The sequence below is a fragment of the Dictyostelium purpureum genome (genome assembly GCF_000190715.1).
Source record: "Dictyostelium purpureum unplaced genomic scaffold DICPUscaffold_204, whole genome shotgun sequence".
NCBI classification, from domain to species: domain Eukaryota; phylum Evosea; class Eumycetozoa; order Dictyosteliales; family Dictyosteliaceae; genus Dictyostelium; species Dictyostelium purpureum.
The window spans coordinates 39,204-56,935 of NW_003519540.1; the positions used below are offsets into that span (position 1 = coordinate 39,204).

The window sequence follows — 17,732 nt, forward strand, 5'->3', positions numbered from 1 at the left end:
CACATTCAAATGGATACTTCAAATACAAATAATAACAATAACAATAACAATAGCAATAACAATAATAATAGTAAAATGATAAACCCACAGAAAAATAACCGCTCGCCCAACTATCCAAGAGTTATTCTAAATGACTACATTACACAATTGTATTTTAGAAATAGCGAGGAGAAATTCAGTTTCAGAGATTTTATTTCATTTAATTAATAACCAATTATCAACCAAAACATCAAGTACTAGGAAAACATCAAGAAATACAGTAATAATTCCAAAGCTCATTAATGTATATACAATTGATGAAAATAGAAAAGAAAGAGGTGCTTGTTTTGTGTAGTAATAGTTCAAGGTGTAAACTATAAAGGAAATTCATATTAGATCTCAATGTGAATGTCATAGTGTGTTCCTCCATGAAGTTTGTAATGTTGCATTTCATAACCCAGATTTCAAAATTGCCCAAACTTTATTATTTATACAATTTATTATTTATTAATTGTGTAAATAATAAATAAAATAAAAATAAAAACAATAATAATAATAATAATAATAGTGAATTAACTGTAAAATTTTAAATAAACTTTAAAATAAATATATTTTTATAAATATATTTATTTATTTAAACTCAATTTAAAGGAGATGAAATTTTTTTTTTTTTTTTTTTGAATTTTTTTGGAGACCTTAGGGTTATATTATTAATAAAATCACCAAAAAATTTTTTTTTAAAAATAAATTTTTGAAAAATTTGAAAATTACATTTTTTAATTTCTAATTTTTTACATTTTACATTTTTCTTAATTTTTTTTTTTCGAGACACCCCCTTGTAAAATTAAATTTATATTTTTTTAAAAAAAAAAAAAAAAATAATTAATATTATGGAAAAATGGTTTTTTTAGAAAATCAAATTATTTTAAAAAAAATAAAAAAAATCAAGGGGGTGTCTATTTTACAAGGGGTTGTCTGTAAGGAATTTATCTGGACTTTTTGCAAAAAAAAAATTTGATAAAAAAAAAAATTTAATTAAAAAAAAAAAAAAAATTTATTTTTTACATATAAAATATTTTTAATTTTATTTTTTTTTTTTAATTTTTTATTTTTGAACGTCCAGATAAATTCCTTACAGACAACCCCTTGTAAAATAGACACCCCTTGATTTTTTTTATTTCTATCAAATTTTTTTTTTTGCAAAACGTCCAGATAAATTCTCTGCTGGCAAACCCTTAAAAAAAATTAAAAAAAAATTAAAAAAAATTGAAAAAAATTATGATATTCATAAAAAATTGAAAAAAAATAAAAAATAAAAAAACAAAAATTGATATAAAAAGAAAAAATTTGTAAAAAACAAAAATTGATAAAAAGAAAAAATTATTTGTAAATTAATTTGGTTGATTTAATTTTTTATGAATATCTTAATTTTTTTCAATTTTTTATTTATTTTTTTTTATTTTTTTTTAATTTTTTTTATTTTTTTTTATTTTTTTTAAAATTATTTGATTTTCTATAAAAACCATTTTCCATAATATTAAATATAAAAATAATAATAATAATAATAATAATAATTTTTTATATTTTTTTTTTAATTTATAATCATGACTGAATATCCTAAATTTGCAACTAAAGACACACCATTTTCAATTAGTTTTAATAATGGTATTAAAGATAATAATAAAGTTATAGGTATATATAATCAGCATTATGCAGTTTGTTTAAAAGGGAATGATGGTGGTATAATAACACTCTACGATTTAAACAATAATAACCAACAATTTAAACAATTTTCAAATGTTTGCAAAAAGCATAAAGATTGTGACAGAGTTGCAAACATTATTGATAATGATACTGTATTTATTGAATGTTTATTCAGTGATTACCATTATCACTATTCAATGATAAACCTATCCAACGGTATGTAGAATATATATTTAAAATTATTATTAAATGATATATTTATATTAATATTATTTATTTTCTTTTAAAAAACTAATAGATCAATTATATGAAAGTAAAGATTATTTTTATGGTAAAGCTAAACCAACCAGTAATTGCATGTTAACTGAATGGAGCAGAATTAAGGTACCATCGATTCAAGATCCAAATGTAAATTTTGAGTTTATTAAAGTAGTCTGTTTTAATTTTGTTACTGGTCAAGAAGAGTTTGTGCATGTATTTATACCTTTCCTAGGCGAAACTTTTACATCGATTTCAATCAATAAAGAAAAAACCAAACTTATTATATCCTCTTTATTTAAAGGTTATACTATCATCAGTGTAAGATCGATAGAGCAAAGTGAAAGTCCCTATAACATCATACAACTATGGACTTTGGGAAAAGACGATGAGTTATTAAGTTTAAACTTAAAAGATGACAAAAAAGTAATAATTCATTCAAAACTATCGATTCTTGTATATGACATGCCAACAAACAGGTATTGGTACATCCTACCCGAACCCGGGTCTATTACCGAAGTGGGTAGTCTTGTTCAAGTAATAGACAACATTTTAGTACATTGGTATAGGCACAGAATCAACGAACAGGGTTATTTGTTTTTAAATTTTTGGGATATTCAACAAGATGTTTCAATTAAATCGATCAAACTTGACCCAAAATATGCATCAAACAATCCACCAGTTTCAATAACCTCTAATAACGATAAATCAAAACTTTTGGTTATTAATAATAATGAAATTCACACATTGGATTTTAATTAACTTTCTTTACAAAAAATAATAAAATTAAAAAATAATAAAACACGATTGTTTTTTTAATTCACAACATACCATATTTTTTTATAATAGCGTTTTTTTTTATTTTTTTTAGATTAAAATATCATAAAATATCTGGTTTATGAATTTTCCCTATTTTTATAGCTTTTTATTTGTTTTGATTTTTTTATATTAATTATTATTTGAGAACAGAAAATAACACATTCAGATCAAAATTTTTTTTTTATAATAGAACCAAATAATGGGTATTCGAGATATATATAGAAACAATTAAATAAATGGGTAAATACATACATTATTGTATATATACAATAATTAAATAATCAGTTTTTTGAACTTGGCGTTTTATGTAGTCTCGCCAAATAATAAACGAAATCAACCAAATTTTTATTATGATTTTTTCTACGGTTTAAAAACGATGTTGAAATAATAAACGAAATCAACCAAATTTTTATTATGATTTTTTTTACGGTTTAAAACCGATGTTGAAATTTCTCGCACTAAAAAAATCAGATAATTAAATGATATTTTTGATTCACTAGGTGTTTTTTTTTATAAAAAATCATAATAAAAAAAACATAAAATATCAAGAATATGAATTTTCTCTCTCTTTTTATTTTTTTTATTATGTTTATTCAGTGTTTTCTTTTTTTTAATTTTTTAAATAAATTTTTATTTTATTTGCCAACAAAATTATAAAAAATTAAAAATAAAAAAAATATGAAAATTAATTTTTTAAATTTTTTAAAAATTTTTTTTTATCATCATTCATTATTTTTATTTTTTATTTAGACTATAATAATGTATTTGTTAATGGTCAAATATCACAGTCAGATCAAAATGTTTTTTTAACAATAGATCCAAATAATAGGTATTCTAGATATCCAGATAAAACCGATTTATTAAAATGTACTTTTGGTATAAAATTTATAGTTCAATATATTACAAGTCCTATATTAGAACCACTTTCGGGACTTTTTATTAATAACTACGATACTTTTTATGAACTTATAACAACTCAAGATGCAGGCCAAGGCTTAACATCAAAGTTTAGAATTAAGGATAGGGATAACCAAACATTATTCACTGACTTTAATTTAGAATTGTTTTGTCACAGTAAGTATTATAATACTTTAATTTCAAATATATTTAAATAATTATAATTATAATATACCTGTATAAATAATAAAAAAAATAATATAAAAACAAGAAATAGATATAGTAAAACTAAATTTTTATAAATTTTTTTCAATAATTAGGTATTGATGTAGATTCATTGGAAATTAAAGCTTTACCTCCATTTTTAGAACCTCAACTTCAAAACAACATAAAAACATTTTATTTTTATTTATCGATTAAAGGACTTAAGTATCCAGTACCTTTGTCAATTGAACCATCATTGGCCAGTAATGGTATTACTATTATATCAACCCCGATTGAAGAGTGTTTATACATTCTAATGGTTACAAACATTAATGTTCAATACTTTCTGGATCTAAATGCCGAGTTTAATCTAAATTTCACCGATAATAGAAAAATCATAGTTAAAAGTGAAACTATCTTTAGAACTACAAACTATCAAAACATAACATATAAAGTATATCCAGAAACACTTTCAAATATTCTGTTTAGATATCCTCAAAATGGATTCTTATTTTCACCTGTTGTTATTGTGAAATCAGATTTAACACCCGAAAATGCTTATTTTTTAAGTAAAATTGGATCACAAGCTCCTCCCACATTTAAATTGGCTTCTCAATCGTTGGATAGTGGCAATAATATGGTATATAATTATATTTTCCCAATATCTGTAAATAGTGGCGCTTCTACCGATTTTTTACTATCCTATAACAATGGCTCAACGTCTAGTATGATTGTCTTTTCGTATAACCCTTTTATTTGTAAATATTAATATTATTATTATAGTATTGATTATCATTTTAATACTAACAATTTGTTTTTATAGTTTTTGATACAGGAGCTATACCTCAAAGCAGCCTTTCACTAGGTCCATTAGACACATTCTCATTACTTTTTAATAATATTGCAGGGACATATTTTTTAACAAATTTAAAATATCAAACCAGTTTCTGTGGATTTTCTTTTGTTTCTGAATTCCCATATGGGTTTATTGAAGGAACAAACTCTGCATTTTATTATAAATCAGTATTTTTTCAAAAATTATCAAACGGAATCACAGATAGAGTAACGTTTCAAGAATATACCCAAAGTTTTTTGATAGATCTCCAAAATCCAAACTCTGTTTCAACAACAGGTATTATTATTATTATTATTATTATTATTATTATTATTATTATTATTATTATTATTATTATTATTATTATTATTATTATTATTATTAGATATTATTATTAATACTTGTTTTATCATTAACATAATTCTTTTCTAGATATAAGCCCCCCCAAAGTAACACATTTAGAGTTTATTCATATCTCGGGATTTATATTTTTATTTAAAGTAGGACTATCCGATGAAACTGCAGTAAAACAAATTTTAATTGGCAAATATATTAAAAAATCGATCGCTTGCGAGGGTATTATAGATGGTGATTGTAAAAACGGTTTGTTTGAATCGGCTATTGACATTGAAGATTTATATGGCTATTTGGCATTAGATTCTTATGGTAATCAAAAAGATTTTAATAAAGATAGTTATCTTTATACCAATTCCGAAGGATTCTCTGTCTATTTTACTATTCCAGTTCCTGATGTTCAATGTAAGTAAATATTTTTAAAATTTAATATCATTTATATCAATATGATTCTAAAAGTATACTTTTTTTAGTAAAAATTGAAAATGTGACCTATTTGGTAAATGATATTGACATTGCTGATAAGCCATGTTATAATACAATTTATTTAACTCTTCTACAATTCCAAGAGATTATCCACTAAAATTTCTTTTGACCGATGATATTTCAACTGAAGACTTTCAAGAAAATTTAATTAAAGAATCAACAATCAGATGGGATGACCGATTAAAGCTTTTTTACTGTGACTTTATTGTGCCAAAGAACACAAACCATAAAGTTATTAATTATAAGATATCTTCACCTTATAAAGGAGTGAAGAGTCATGCATTTCCCCCATTAAGAGTTTTAAAGACTAATTTCGATAACGATGGTCCAATAATATCAAGTATCACAAATATTGATGGTAAAACTGGATGGAGAATTGGAATTACTGACACTCCCAACGGTTTTGGCAATGGTTATATAAAAGCAATAGTTATAGCTATATATATAGCAATTATTAGTCCATTTAACGTTACTGCATTTTATCCAACCAAAACAAATACATTTATAGTTCTTCCAACTTATTTTAATACAACGGGTTTACTAAAACCATTTGAACCAACATCAACACCAGAATTAACAAAAACTCCAATACCAACTAATAAACCACAACAATGTTTAGGTTCGCCATTATGTGGAGGTCCATCCCATGGTAAATGTGTTGAAAACCAAGGTTGTGTTTGCGTTTCACCATGGATTGGTATTGATTGCTCATCAAGAATTGTTATTGTTGACCCACCTCTCGCAAACAATTCAGATCCATCAACTGAAATTGTTCTCCCCTAAAAATGAAAATGGTAATAACTATACGGTCACTTACAAATCATTAATTACATTGGTATCATTAAGAGAAATTAATATTTTTGGTGATGTTATTTATAGTAAATCTTTCGACAAATGGATAGTCACAACACAAGTTAACTCAACATTTATTTATAAAACAAGTTTAGAAATAAAAGACACAACTACTACAAATGTAACAGTAACACTAAAATGGTTTTCAAATGAAACAACGATATCCTTTGCTGACCAACAGCTATTAATGTATCCATCAACAATAAAGTATACAATTGAAATTGGCAACTATCCATTCCAAAGCTCTCTAACTTCGCTTCAATTGGTAATGTCAGCATTATTACAATCAAACACGACAGATAATATTTGCTCAGCAAAAGAATTTGGGGAAACTACATCGGGCGACAATTCAAATTATCTCAAGATTCAAGTCGATGATCATTCACTATATGGTAGATTCATTAAAAGAGGTTTTATAGATTCCACAATAAAATCAGTTTCAAATATTTTGTTAGACAAGGATATGAATCCAATCACATCAACCCAAACACTACAGTCATATATAGGTATTCAAATTGACCCTGATTTTTCAGTTCTATTGGACTCATCTAGCGCCTCATCTAAAACCAATTCAATTTGCTTAAGAAAATCAAAATTAACAGGCTCTCAAATTGCAGTATTGTTATAGGTTGTGTGGCATTTGTTGCAGTTGTATCAATTTCAATAGTTTACACCATATATAAAAATAAAAAAAACAAGCAATTTATGAAGGATGTTGCTGTTAAATTAGGCCAACTAAACAATTAAAAAAATAAATGTATTTTAAAAGTTAAATCATCATATCATTTTCACAAAAAAAAAAAAAATTTATTTAATACATTATGATGTTTTTAAAAAAAAAAAAAAATTTTTAATATATTTTTAATAAAAATAAATTTTTTAATGATCATAAACTGGTTCAATGAATTTTTTATAAAATTACGAAAAAAAAAAAAAATAAAAAAAAAATATTTTTTTTATTGAATATACAAAATTAATATTCATACGAAAATAAATTTTGCATTTTTTCCTCTTATTGTTTTTTTAAAAAAAAATAAATAAATCTAACTTCAAAAAAATATATTCAGATTAATAAAAATCTTCAGATATATAATAAAAAATTAAAATATTTGTTTTTATTTTTTTTTATTTTTTTTTATTTCTTTTTCAAAACAGTTATTTCTTATGATGCAAAAAAAAATAGTATGATTTTACATGGCGTCATAATTTCTTAATAAATTTTTGCCACTAAAATTTTTTAATTGAAAAAGTAAAATATTAACATGTCCATATTAAAATATGGTTAGTGTCCTATTTTTTGAAGAAAAAAATTATTTATCGCACCAATTTATAAAAAAAAACATTTTAAAATTGTTTATAAAAATCTTATCATATAAAAAGTTCATCAGCGTCCCCTCCAAATACCTTAAAGAAAGTGTTAAAAAACAGTGAGATTTAAATCACCACCCTCCAAATGCTCAATTTTGAAATTATCATAATTTTTTAAAGAAAATACACTTTAAAAATATTTTGTAAAAAGGCAGTCTTAAAAAAACAGTGAGATTTAAATCACCACCCACTTTTTGAAAAAAAATTACAAAAAACAAATAGAGATTTTACTCATATAATTGTGTATTCAAATAATTAATATTTTGTTATACAATATTTTTACTCTTTCTAAAATAAATAAATAAAGTTTTTTATTCTATAACAAAATAAATTTTATTTTAGAAAATAAATTTTATTTTAGAAAATAAATTTTATTTTAGAAAATAAATTTTATTTTAAAAAATAAAATTCGAAAAAAAAATTAATTTCTTTTTTTTTTTTTTTTTTTTATTTATTTTTTTGGTTACAACCAAGTCCACGTTTTATTTGTTTAAATTATATTTCCAATATTGTATTTGTTTTGAATTATATATTTCAAAAAATAATCAGATTAAAATAAATAATGATAGTATAACAATAAAACAATAATAATAATAATAGCAGCGATAATAATAGTAACAGGAATAAACAATAGTAGGGGTTATTCCTTGTGATCTTTTGTTTTGGCTGTGATTATGGAACTGAGGCTTTAAAGATCCAAAATAACACCATCCGTATAGATCAAAGTGCAAACTAATATAAGATCAGAAATGACATCCATCACAAACCACTTACAGACAAACTACCTTTAAACATTCTTTTAAAAAGAGAAGCAGATTCTAGCCTATTTAACAATATATAAATACAGATAGAGAATGCCATAATTCAATCGTTTTTATGCTATGGGCAAAAGATTAAAATTTAAAACCTTTTTAGAAAAGTTATTAGCTTCAAAATAAAGTCAATATCAACTTTTAGGTTATAGTAACAACAATAATAAAATAAAAATAAAATATTCAATTCAGGCTACATTTCAAATAAAATAATAAATAAAAATTTAAAAAAAAAATAATTAAATAAAAGAAAAAGATTTAATATAATTTATTTATTTTTATTTATTTTTAATTTTATAACTATACATTTGATTTACCATTTTTTAATTTATCAATTTTTTTAAATATATTTTCTCTATATTTATAACCAATAAATGCAGCACCACACAATGCAGCACCACCGACAAATGTTGGAATTAATGCTTTCTTCAATGTACTACTTTTGTTATCAGACTTCTTGTTTTCAAAGTTTAATGTTGAATTGATTGTATATTTAGATTCACCTATTTTTAAGTATAATTGTTCATTACCATCTTTAATTGAATCAATATTGATTTTTGAATAACTACAATTGTATAAATCATTATTATTGTGTTGTATTGATATATTGAATGTACAATTCATTATTAAGTCACCTTTTGATGTATTAAAATGAATTTCAAATGGTTCACCGAATTCATTACCATATACTTCAAATTGATAAGTATTATTACCACCATCTTTAATATTAATTAAACTATTATTAAATGATGGTTTATTATATGATATTGTATATTTTGAAATGAATTCATTATAAATGAATACTGATAAATCAAATGTACCAACATATCCATCATTTAATAATACACAAATCATATTATTTGAAACATTATAATCTTTAAATGTATTTGTACCGCCTTTTAAATGTGATTTAATTTCAATTGTAACATTATTTGAATTGTTGACACCAGATTTAGTTTCAGGTAATCTTGAACCACCAATACACACTGTTCCATTTCTTGTTGAAATATTATTATCTTTTACCAATCCAATTATTGATGGTAACATTATTTTATAGTTTTCATTTGACATTGGAATACTATCGATTATAAGACTGACATTACCATAATCATATTGTGAATCTGCATCGAATGTAATAGTTGTATCACTGATAACTTTACATGTAACATTTTTATTTGCAAATATTAAATTACATTTTGATGAATCATTACCAAAGTTATTACCAGTTAATGTAATTGATTTTAACCCATTAACACTATGTAACACAATTGTTGGTGGAGCATATTCAAATAATGAATTGATTTTTTCAATACCATCAACATAAAATTTAAATGAATGTTTACCAGTTCCAGCACCAACATTACAACTTGTTTCAGTATTTGAAATTAATGTACAGTCAATATGATCTGAGCCATCAACTGTAATAGATGGTTTTACAATAATCTCTTTACATGAAAAGTATTTATCAATATGTAATGATGATCCATTTGTTAATGGTTTTGATGGAGCTAATATAAATGTAGGTTGTGGTGTTATAGTTATATTATTATTTGAAATGACACCATTAACTTCAATTGATAGCTTTACAGATGTTTCACATATATTTGGTAATTTAAATGACAATTTAGTTTCATCATCACTTATTGATATAATTATAATTTCATTATTTACTTTTCCATCAAGTAAAAGTTTTAAGGTACCATTTGAATCTTTAATATTACCAAAGTTAATGCCAGTTATTGAAAATTCATTTGTTTTATCAATTTGAATTGCATTTGTTGATGTAAAACGAGGTACTCCATATTTGAAATTGATTTCAGCTGTACTTTGAACTTCATCTATTTTAATTTTAATTTTATTTATTAGACCCTCACCAGGCTCTAATAAACAAACTATTTGAGATGTTGTTGATGATATATATTCACAATTATAGCTTTTATTATCACTACTGATTAATGATACATTTGTACTTGATGGTTGAGAAGATGACATATAACTTCCAGTTATTGTAATTATACCGCCATTATATTTTGAAGTTGATACAGTTGTACTAATCGACACAGGTTGTGGTTTAATATCAAAAGTATATATATATTCTAATGAAATACCCCCAATATTTACACTTATATTTAATCTTTGAGAATAATCAGTAACATAATCAAGTTTTAATAAACGATGATCTATTGAAACAATTGATGCATTTTCTCCATTTAGAGTTACCTGAGCAACTGATGGGCTATTATAAAAATTCAAACCATTTAAAGTTATTATTGAGTCTTTATAATTACATTGAGAAATATAAGGAGGGGCATAGTGTGTATCTATTCTTGATATCTTCAGAGAAGAATCAGGATACACTCTAAAACTTCCATAACCAGGTGGAAAATTTACCGTTAAATTTTCAGGGTCATAATTCTCTTTATCAACAGTCCATTTTACTGTCTTACCCCTGGCAACTCCTTCTACAATGTAATAATCATCAACATAATTTCTTAGATAATTACCAGTAAGTTGAAGTTTACTGCCTTCAGTTGATGGTAACCCAGAGAGAACATAATTTAATGGATACATATAATTATTTGAGTCAATTGGTTCATCACAGTAAGTTTGACCTCTTTGAAAAACTAAACATCTTAGAACACCATTACCATAAAAGTTTTTTATCTGATTTTCATTCAATTCCAAAACACATTTTTCACTGTTGCATTTGATTGGATAAACCTCCCTTATATTTTTATAATTAAGATCATCATACAAGGTAAAATTAACCGTTCGTGGATACTCTGTGTCAAATTCAATATATGATCTGTTGTAATATACCAAACCTATAAAAAAAATTAGTAAAAGTTAAAAAAACAATTTTTATGAATATTAAAAATATTTACTTTGTTGTGAATAAATTTTAGAAATAAAAAATATAATGAAAATACAAATAATTATTTTTTTCATTTTTTATTTAATATAAATTACAATTAGTAATTGAAAATAATTATTTATATATTTTTTATTATTTATAATTTTTAATTTTTTTATAAAATTTTAAAATTCTAAAAATAGTATCTTTTTTTGAACAACCCCGGGTGTGTTAATAAATTTTAACAATCTTTTGTAGGTAAAAATAGAATCATTTTTTAAAAATTTTGTTCAACCACTTATTTTTTTTTTTTTTAAATTTTGAACAACCACATTGTGTTAAAAAAGTTGAACAATCTTTTGTAAATTTTAACAATCTTTTGTAGGTAAAAATAGAATCATTTTTTAAAAATTTTGTTCAACCACTTATTTTTTTTTTTTTAAAAAAAATATTAATTCAAAAATATATTTTCAATTGCTAAAAACATTTTTTTTTTTTTTTTTTTTTTACATTATATATTTATATACAAATATTAAATTATTTATTATGTTATTAAAAATAATATTTTTATTATTATTTGTTTTAAGGTCCACTTGTGATTGCATCGTTTCAAATCCAAGTGACTTAAGTTTTAAGAATAATACATTAAAATGTGATACTGAAACCAATATTCCTTTGTTAATAAATGAAACAATAACAGTCTCCTTTCTCATACTTGATGAGAATATTGCTTCAAGACTTCCTAGCAAAATAGGCAAAATAAATGTTCAAAAAATGGCTTACATGAAAACACAAGATATTCCAACTGTTGGTGGTAAATTCGATGTTTTGTTATTTTATTATGCTTCATTCGATTCCTATTTTAAATTCCCACTCTTGAAATATTCAAATGGAGAACCATTTAACCCTGAAGGTCCAAAAGATAATGGCTCCTGTGTTTTTTATACAATAAATTTTCCAAAAGGATGTGGATCTGGCCAATTTGTTCCATTTTTTTACAACTATCAAAAACCAAAATTATTTAATAATGAAGCTAAATTAATTTATAAAACCTTCACGGTTCTCGGAAATAATCTTAATGGTACAAAAATCTGGGTAACAAACAACAAAACTCATAATGTAATAACCTCAGAGTTTTTAAATGAAGAAAATAACAAAATTGAATTTGAATATGATCAGTTTATGTATTATGGAAACTGGACTGTTTTTTTGGACATTTGTAATTTGAAAAATGAAAGCTTTAATTTTCCACAAAAACCAGAAATATATACTTGGGAAAGTGTAAGTGGTGATACTGGTGGAATAGTAACAATATATGGAAAATATATTACTACAAAAAACGATACCGTACCAACAATTACTATAGGAAATCAAAATTGTATAAATGTAAAATATATAACGACTAAAAACCCAGTACCCATCGATCAAGAAATTATTTCCTGTGAACTGGGTCGAAAAAATGAGAGTGGCCCACTCCTTGTTAAAATGAAATTTGAAGACGAAGAAGCAACAAAAGGTAACTTTCAATATGATCAACCAACAATTTTTAGTGTAATACAAATTAAATCAGAAATTAACAATGATAAAAACATGGGAAAGTTTTTAATAAAAGGTAAAAAGTTTAAAAGTAGCAATATTTCAACTGAGGTTATGATACCAAATAACCAAACATATAAATCCGAAATGTGGTATGGAAAAAGTATTGCTCCTATTAATGAAACTGATATTATAGTGGATCTACCTTTAAGCTCATTTCCGGGTTACATAAAACTTGTTGCTAACCGAGGCCAAACCTCTGAAGTAGAATCCCAAATTTTCAGTAATTTTATAATTGAACCTATTATCACTAAAATCTCCCCTGGGGAAACAAAAGGCTCTATAATTACAATTTCTGGAACATCAATTCATGCTTTTGATTTTAATAAAACACCAATTGATATCAAAGTATATATTTCCGAAAACATCTGTACTGATATCAGTAATGGTGATGGATCATTTATAACATGCACTGCACCCAGTGGTATTGGTAAAAACTTACCAACAAAAATAATCATCCCAATGGCAAATTATATTCAAAATGATTTAACTTTCTCCTATTATCCACCATTAATTAGTAATGTTGAGCAAGTCAATGAAAATAGAATTCAAATATTTGGTAATAACTTTGGTAATATTTCATCTGGAGCGGTGATATCCTTAGATAATAATAAAAACATCGAAATAGTATCAATTGATCACAATTTAATAGCCATTGATTTGCCTGAAACAACTAATAGTAAAGTAGAACTAAAAGTTACAATTGGCACAGATCCTAATGACAATTTAATTTCTCAAACCAGTGATGCTTTTAACCTTCCAATCATTCCTTTTATTGGTTCTGTTTCCAATGTAGATTGCTCAGGTGGTCTAATAACTATTACTGGTTTACACCTAAACAATGACATGAAGATTTATTTTAATCCTAAAAACCCAAAAAGAAAACAAATTCCATGTCCCAATGTAAAAACTAATACAACTAAACTAGCTACATGTTATGTTTATGGTAAAAATGGTCAAATAGGCAATTCAACAACATATACATCTGGAAAGAATTTTAAAGTTCTCGGTAATTATGCAAATAAAGATCTCTTTATAGGTAAAAATGCTATTTTTTCCTTTAATCCCCCAACTATTTCATCAGTTCCTGTTGTGACTAAATTAATATTAGATGCCCCTTTTAAAATTAATATTAATGGCACTAACTTTAATAGAAATGACCTCAGTGTTATAATTGGAGAGGATAATATTATTTGTAAATTTCCTTTAGTTGAAAAAGAATTTAGAACTATATCTTGCTCTCTTCCTACATTTAAACTTTGGAAAGGATATTCAAAAGAACTTTTCAATAGCTATTACAACAAAACAACATTTATTAATGTAACTGTTGATGGGCAATACACAACACATCCATTTCATTTTGAATGTAAGTAACTCTTTACTATTATAATTTAAATTTAAATCTAATAATATTAATTTCATTAATCTAGTATTTGGTGCTAATCCAGACTTTAAAGAAGGTAGTGCTGTTGGTATTATTGTTGGTGTTGTAATTTCGGGTATTATAGCTGCTGCCACAATCATATTTATAAGTGTATATAAATATAATAGATATATAAGATTAAAAACAATTAAGAAGATTCTTGAAAAAAACCTTTAATTGTAATTTAAACAATTTTATTTATAAATTTTATTAATTTCTGTATTTATTAAACTTTTTCCAAAATATAAAAATAAAATATTTCTTTATCCTACTATATTATTAATATTATTAATATTATATTTTATAATTGTTTTTTTTTTCTGTTTTTTTTTTTTTAATTATTTATTATTATCTATATTATTATTTAATAATTAAAATTTTTAAGTTTAAGGTCTTTGGTAATGATGAAATATTGCTCGATATTCTTTTTCTTGAGGTATTTAATTAAATTTCTTCTTCTTCTTTCTAACATTGGGAGGTTCTTTTTAGCAAGATAATCTTTTTTATTTTTGGCTAAATGAGCTTGAACTACATTTATTTTTTCTGTTAAAATTGAAACTATTGAAATAAAAATAATTAATATGTGTATAAATATAAATATATATAAATTTTAAATTTGAATATATACTTTGAACCATTGGTGAACCGGAATCTTGTAAAGATGTACCATACTTTTCAATACAAACTCTCTTACGGAAAGCAGTAACTTCTGGTTGGGTGGCATATTGGAAAGTTAAAAATTCTTTAAATTTAGGATGTAAAAGACGAGCCTCTTCCTCGGTAACACCAAATCTATAAGAGTTTCTAAGATCCTCTGGGATTTCAGGTTGTTGGAAAACATTTTCAGATTCTGGTGTGATAAAAGTTTCTGGTGGAGATGGTTGATAGAATTTAGTATACCAAGTTGGTAAATTGTACCAAACACCAAAAGTACTGAAAATACCCATTGGAGTATGAGTATAGTTAATCCATTGTTTAATTTTCTTTGGGTAGAGATGATAGTATTTTAAGAGGTCTCTTGGGTCTTTGGCTTGCTCTTGGAATTGAACTGGTTGCATCATATCAAACTCTGGTGTGACATCGGCATCATAAAAGTCTTCTGGGTTATCAGAGTTTTCTCTGTATTTGATGGTGGCACTATCAATTTCTCTTTGTGCAATTTGATTAAAGGATTCGAGCTCTTTAGCAATAGTAGCTTCCTTGGCTTCTTTTTCTAATTTGGCAGAGACTGGATCAGCACTTTCCTTGGCGTCTTCAAAGACCTTTCTCATATAAGTTAAAATGGTACCACTCTTGATGAGATCGACAACACTTTCTTCAAAGTTATTATCTTTATTTGCGTTGGTAACAAATTCAGAGTCAGCTGGTGGGATGAAATCGACTTGATCTAAATCTTGCTCCTTGAAACCATCTTCCTCGGCTGAACCAGTAGTCTTTTGGTCAATGTTAAAATGTTTTCTAATGTTTTCTTCAAAATTTTTGCTGTCACTACCACGATATTGTTCAGAGAGATTGATTAAATCTAAAACAAAAGATGTTTGTCTAATGTTTTTAATGTAAGGATGATTTTCGAAATACTCGTGGACAATAGCTCTTTGTTCTCTACTGATGGATGACATGTTATCTCTGTTTTGTGCAATAAATTCTTCGATTGAAACACCGCCAAGCTTTAATGAAAGTGATTCTTGAAGATTCTTTAATTTTCTATCCATCTCTTGGTCGCTCTCTAAACCGAATACTTGCTTTAATTCATTAATTAATAAACCAATAGTCTTTTCTCCGTTTGGTGCTCTTAAAAGTTTTTCGAGCTCTTGTAAACCAAATTTGGCCTCATCAACTGATAAATCGAAATTTTCAAATCCTGGTTCTTGTTTAACTTTTTCACTAACTAAATCTTGAACTTTAATATATTTGTCATTATCTTTAATACCCAATTTATTTGAAATAAATTCATAATCGATTGGTTTTTCATTATCAACTTGAAAAGATTTCTTTACATTATTTTCGTCTAAATTTTCTTCTAATCTTTTAATAAATTCTTTTTTATTTTTAAATTCTTCAAATTCTTTTCTTGTTAAATTTAATTCATTATTATTATTATTGCTACAAAATTCTCTAATATTATCTAAATAAAAAAAAAATGAAAATGTAAAAAAAAATTTAAAAATTAGTATTTTTTTTTTTTTTTTTTTTAATTTATATATTGAAATGTAATTTGATTTTATTTAATATAACATGATATAATATGATAGTATAATATAGTATAGATATAATATAGATATTATATGAATTAATATAACATAACATAACATAACATAATATTGTTTTTATGATGATTTTATGATTTAATGAAAATATAAGTCTTTTTTTTTTTTTTGTTTTAATAATTTTTTATTTAGTAAATGTTTTTTATTGTGCAGATTTGCTATTAACTATGAATTGAAAATTTAATACAAATAAAAAATATAATGAAGTTATTTTGTGGTGGTGTGTTTTTATGATCCATTTATTTATTTTTATTTTTATTTTTATTTTTTTTGTTTTTTTTTGATTCTTACATGAAAGACCACTGCATTTTTTAAAAGCTTGATCTTTAGAAATAACTAAAGATCTTTGAAATAATCTTATCATTTTTTGTTTTTTTGTTATAACAATAATATTAACAAGAAAAAATGAAAATAAAAAAATTTTGAAAAACGAAAAAAAAAAAATTAAAAAATTTTTAAAAAAATTAAAAAAAAAAAATAAAAAAAAAAAATAAAAAAAAAAAAATAAAAATACATTGATTTATACATATTTACTTTACCATTATTTTATTTACAAAAAGTATTTTATTTTATTTGATTTTTAAAATGATCCATAGGAATTTAGTGTTCTAGTTGCCATTATAAGCATATCAAAAAATCCATTAACTGATCTTCTTAATTCATCTGCACTATTAGCTGCATATAATCTAAAAAAAAAAAAAATAAAAAATAAAAAAAAAAAAAAAAAATAATAATAAAATAATTAAAATTTGTTATATTTTTGAAAATTATCTTTTTATATATTGTATATTAGTAATTTGATTCTTACACTGTTAAAACTGAATTATTTATTTTAAATTCTCTGAAAATGTTTAAATTAATTTCTTTATCTACAACAAGCGAATTCATAATAAAAATGGCATAATCTGATTTTTTATAATCTATATCTACTGAACTGTAATAATCATATTTATATATTATTAAAATAGAATTAGTATGAATATTTTCTTTTTTTCTTTTTTTCTTTTTTTTTTTTTATATTTTC

General features: G+C 23.9%; 8 protein-coding genes across 8 annotated transcripts; 5 read left to right on the top strand and 3 right to left on the bottom strand.

Annotated features, from left to right (window-relative positions):
• Window positions 1-9: 9 nt before the first annotated feature.
• DICPUDRAFT_154556 (uncharacterized protein) lies at window positions 10-569 on the top strand (the record flags this gene model as incomplete). The annotated part of the gene is made up of 2 exons (XM_003290013.1): window positions 10-149; window positions 548-569. The coding sequence occupies 2 exons, from the start codon at window positions 10-12 to the stop codon at window positions 567-569; spliced, it is 162 nt and encodes a 53-aa protein (XP_003290061.1).
• Window positions 570-1,583: 1,014 nt separating this feature from the next.
• Window positions 1,584-2,703, top strand: DICPUDRAFT_154557 (uncharacterized protein; the record flags this gene model as incomplete). Its single annotated transcript, XM_003290014.1, has 2 exons — window positions 1,584-1,899; window positions 1,982-2,703. The coding sequence occupies 2 exons, from the start codon at window positions 1,584-1,586 to the stop codon at window positions 2,701-2,703; spliced, it is 1,038 nt and encodes a 345-aa protein (XP_003290062.1).
• Window positions 2,704-2,996: 293 nt separating this feature from the next.
• DICPUDRAFT_80825 (uncharacterized protein) lies at window positions 2,997-6,319 on the top strand (the record flags this gene model as incomplete). The annotated part of the gene is made up of 6 exons (XM_003290015.1): window positions 2,997-3,000; window positions 3,511-3,834; window positions 3,978-4,586; window positions 4,685-4,993; window positions 5,129-5,455; window positions 5,622-6,319. 6 exons carry the CDS (start codon window positions 2,997-2,999, stop codon window positions 6,317-6,319), a joined length of 2,271 nt encoding a protein of 756 aa, XP_003290063.1.
• A 256-nt stretch (window positions 6,320-6,575) lies between these two features.
• DICPUDRAFT_80826 (uncharacterized protein) lies at window positions 6,576-7,016 on the top strand (the record flags this gene model as incomplete). The annotated part of the gene is made up of 1 exon (XM_003290016.1): window positions 6,576-7,016. One exon carries the CDS (start codon window positions 6,576-6,578, stop codon window positions 7,014-7,016), a length of 441 nt encoding a protein of 146 aa, XP_003290064.1.
• Window positions 7,017-8,809: 1,793 nt separating this feature from the next.
• On the bottom strand, window positions 8,810-11,529 carry DICPUDRAFT_98569 (uncharacterized protein). Its single transcript, XM_003290030.1, has 2 exons — window positions 11,454-11,529; window positions 8,810-11,393 (listed from the first exon to the last, which is right to left on the bottom strand). The coding sequence occupies exons 1-2, from the start codon at window positions 11,515-11,517 to the stop codon at window positions 8,869-8,871; spliced, it is 2,589 nt and encodes an 862-aa protein (XP_003290078.1). The 5' UTR covers window positions 11,518-11,529; the 3' UTR covers window positions 8,810-8,868.
• Window positions 11,530-11,952: 423 nt separating this feature from the next.
• On the top strand, window positions 11,953-14,725 carry DICPUDRAFT_98570 (uncharacterized protein). The gene is made up of 2 exons (XM_003290017.1): window positions 11,953-14,384; window positions 14,449-14,725. The coding sequence occupies exons 1-2, from the start codon at window positions 11,969-11,971 to the stop codon at window positions 14,616-14,618; spliced, it is 2,586 nt and encodes an 861-aa protein (XP_003290065.1). The 5' UTR covers window positions 11,953-11,968; the 3' UTR covers window positions 14,619-14,725.
• Window positions 14,726-14,805: 80 nt separating this feature from the next.
• DICPUDRAFT_80829 (uncharacterized protein) lies at window positions 14,806-17,072 on the bottom strand (the record flags this gene model as incomplete). The annotated part of the gene is made up of 3 exons (XM_003290031.1): window positions 14,806-14,999; window positions 15,070-16,566; window positions 17,000-17,072. The coding sequence occupies 3 exons, from the start codon at window positions 17,070-17,072 to the stop codon at window positions 14,806-14,808; spliced, it is 1,764 nt and encodes a 587-aa protein (XP_003290079.1).
• Window positions 17,073-17,288: 216 nt separating this feature from the next.
• Window positions 17,289-17,668, bottom strand: DICPUDRAFT_36758 (uncharacterized protein; the record flags this gene model as incomplete). The annotated part of the gene is made up of 2 exons (XM_003290032.1): window positions 17,289-17,394; window positions 17,517-17,668. Coding segments are annotated over 2 exons (258 nt in total), but the record flags the coding sequence as incomplete, so codon positions are not given.
• Between the last annotated feature and the right edge of the window lie 64 nt (window positions 17,669-17,732).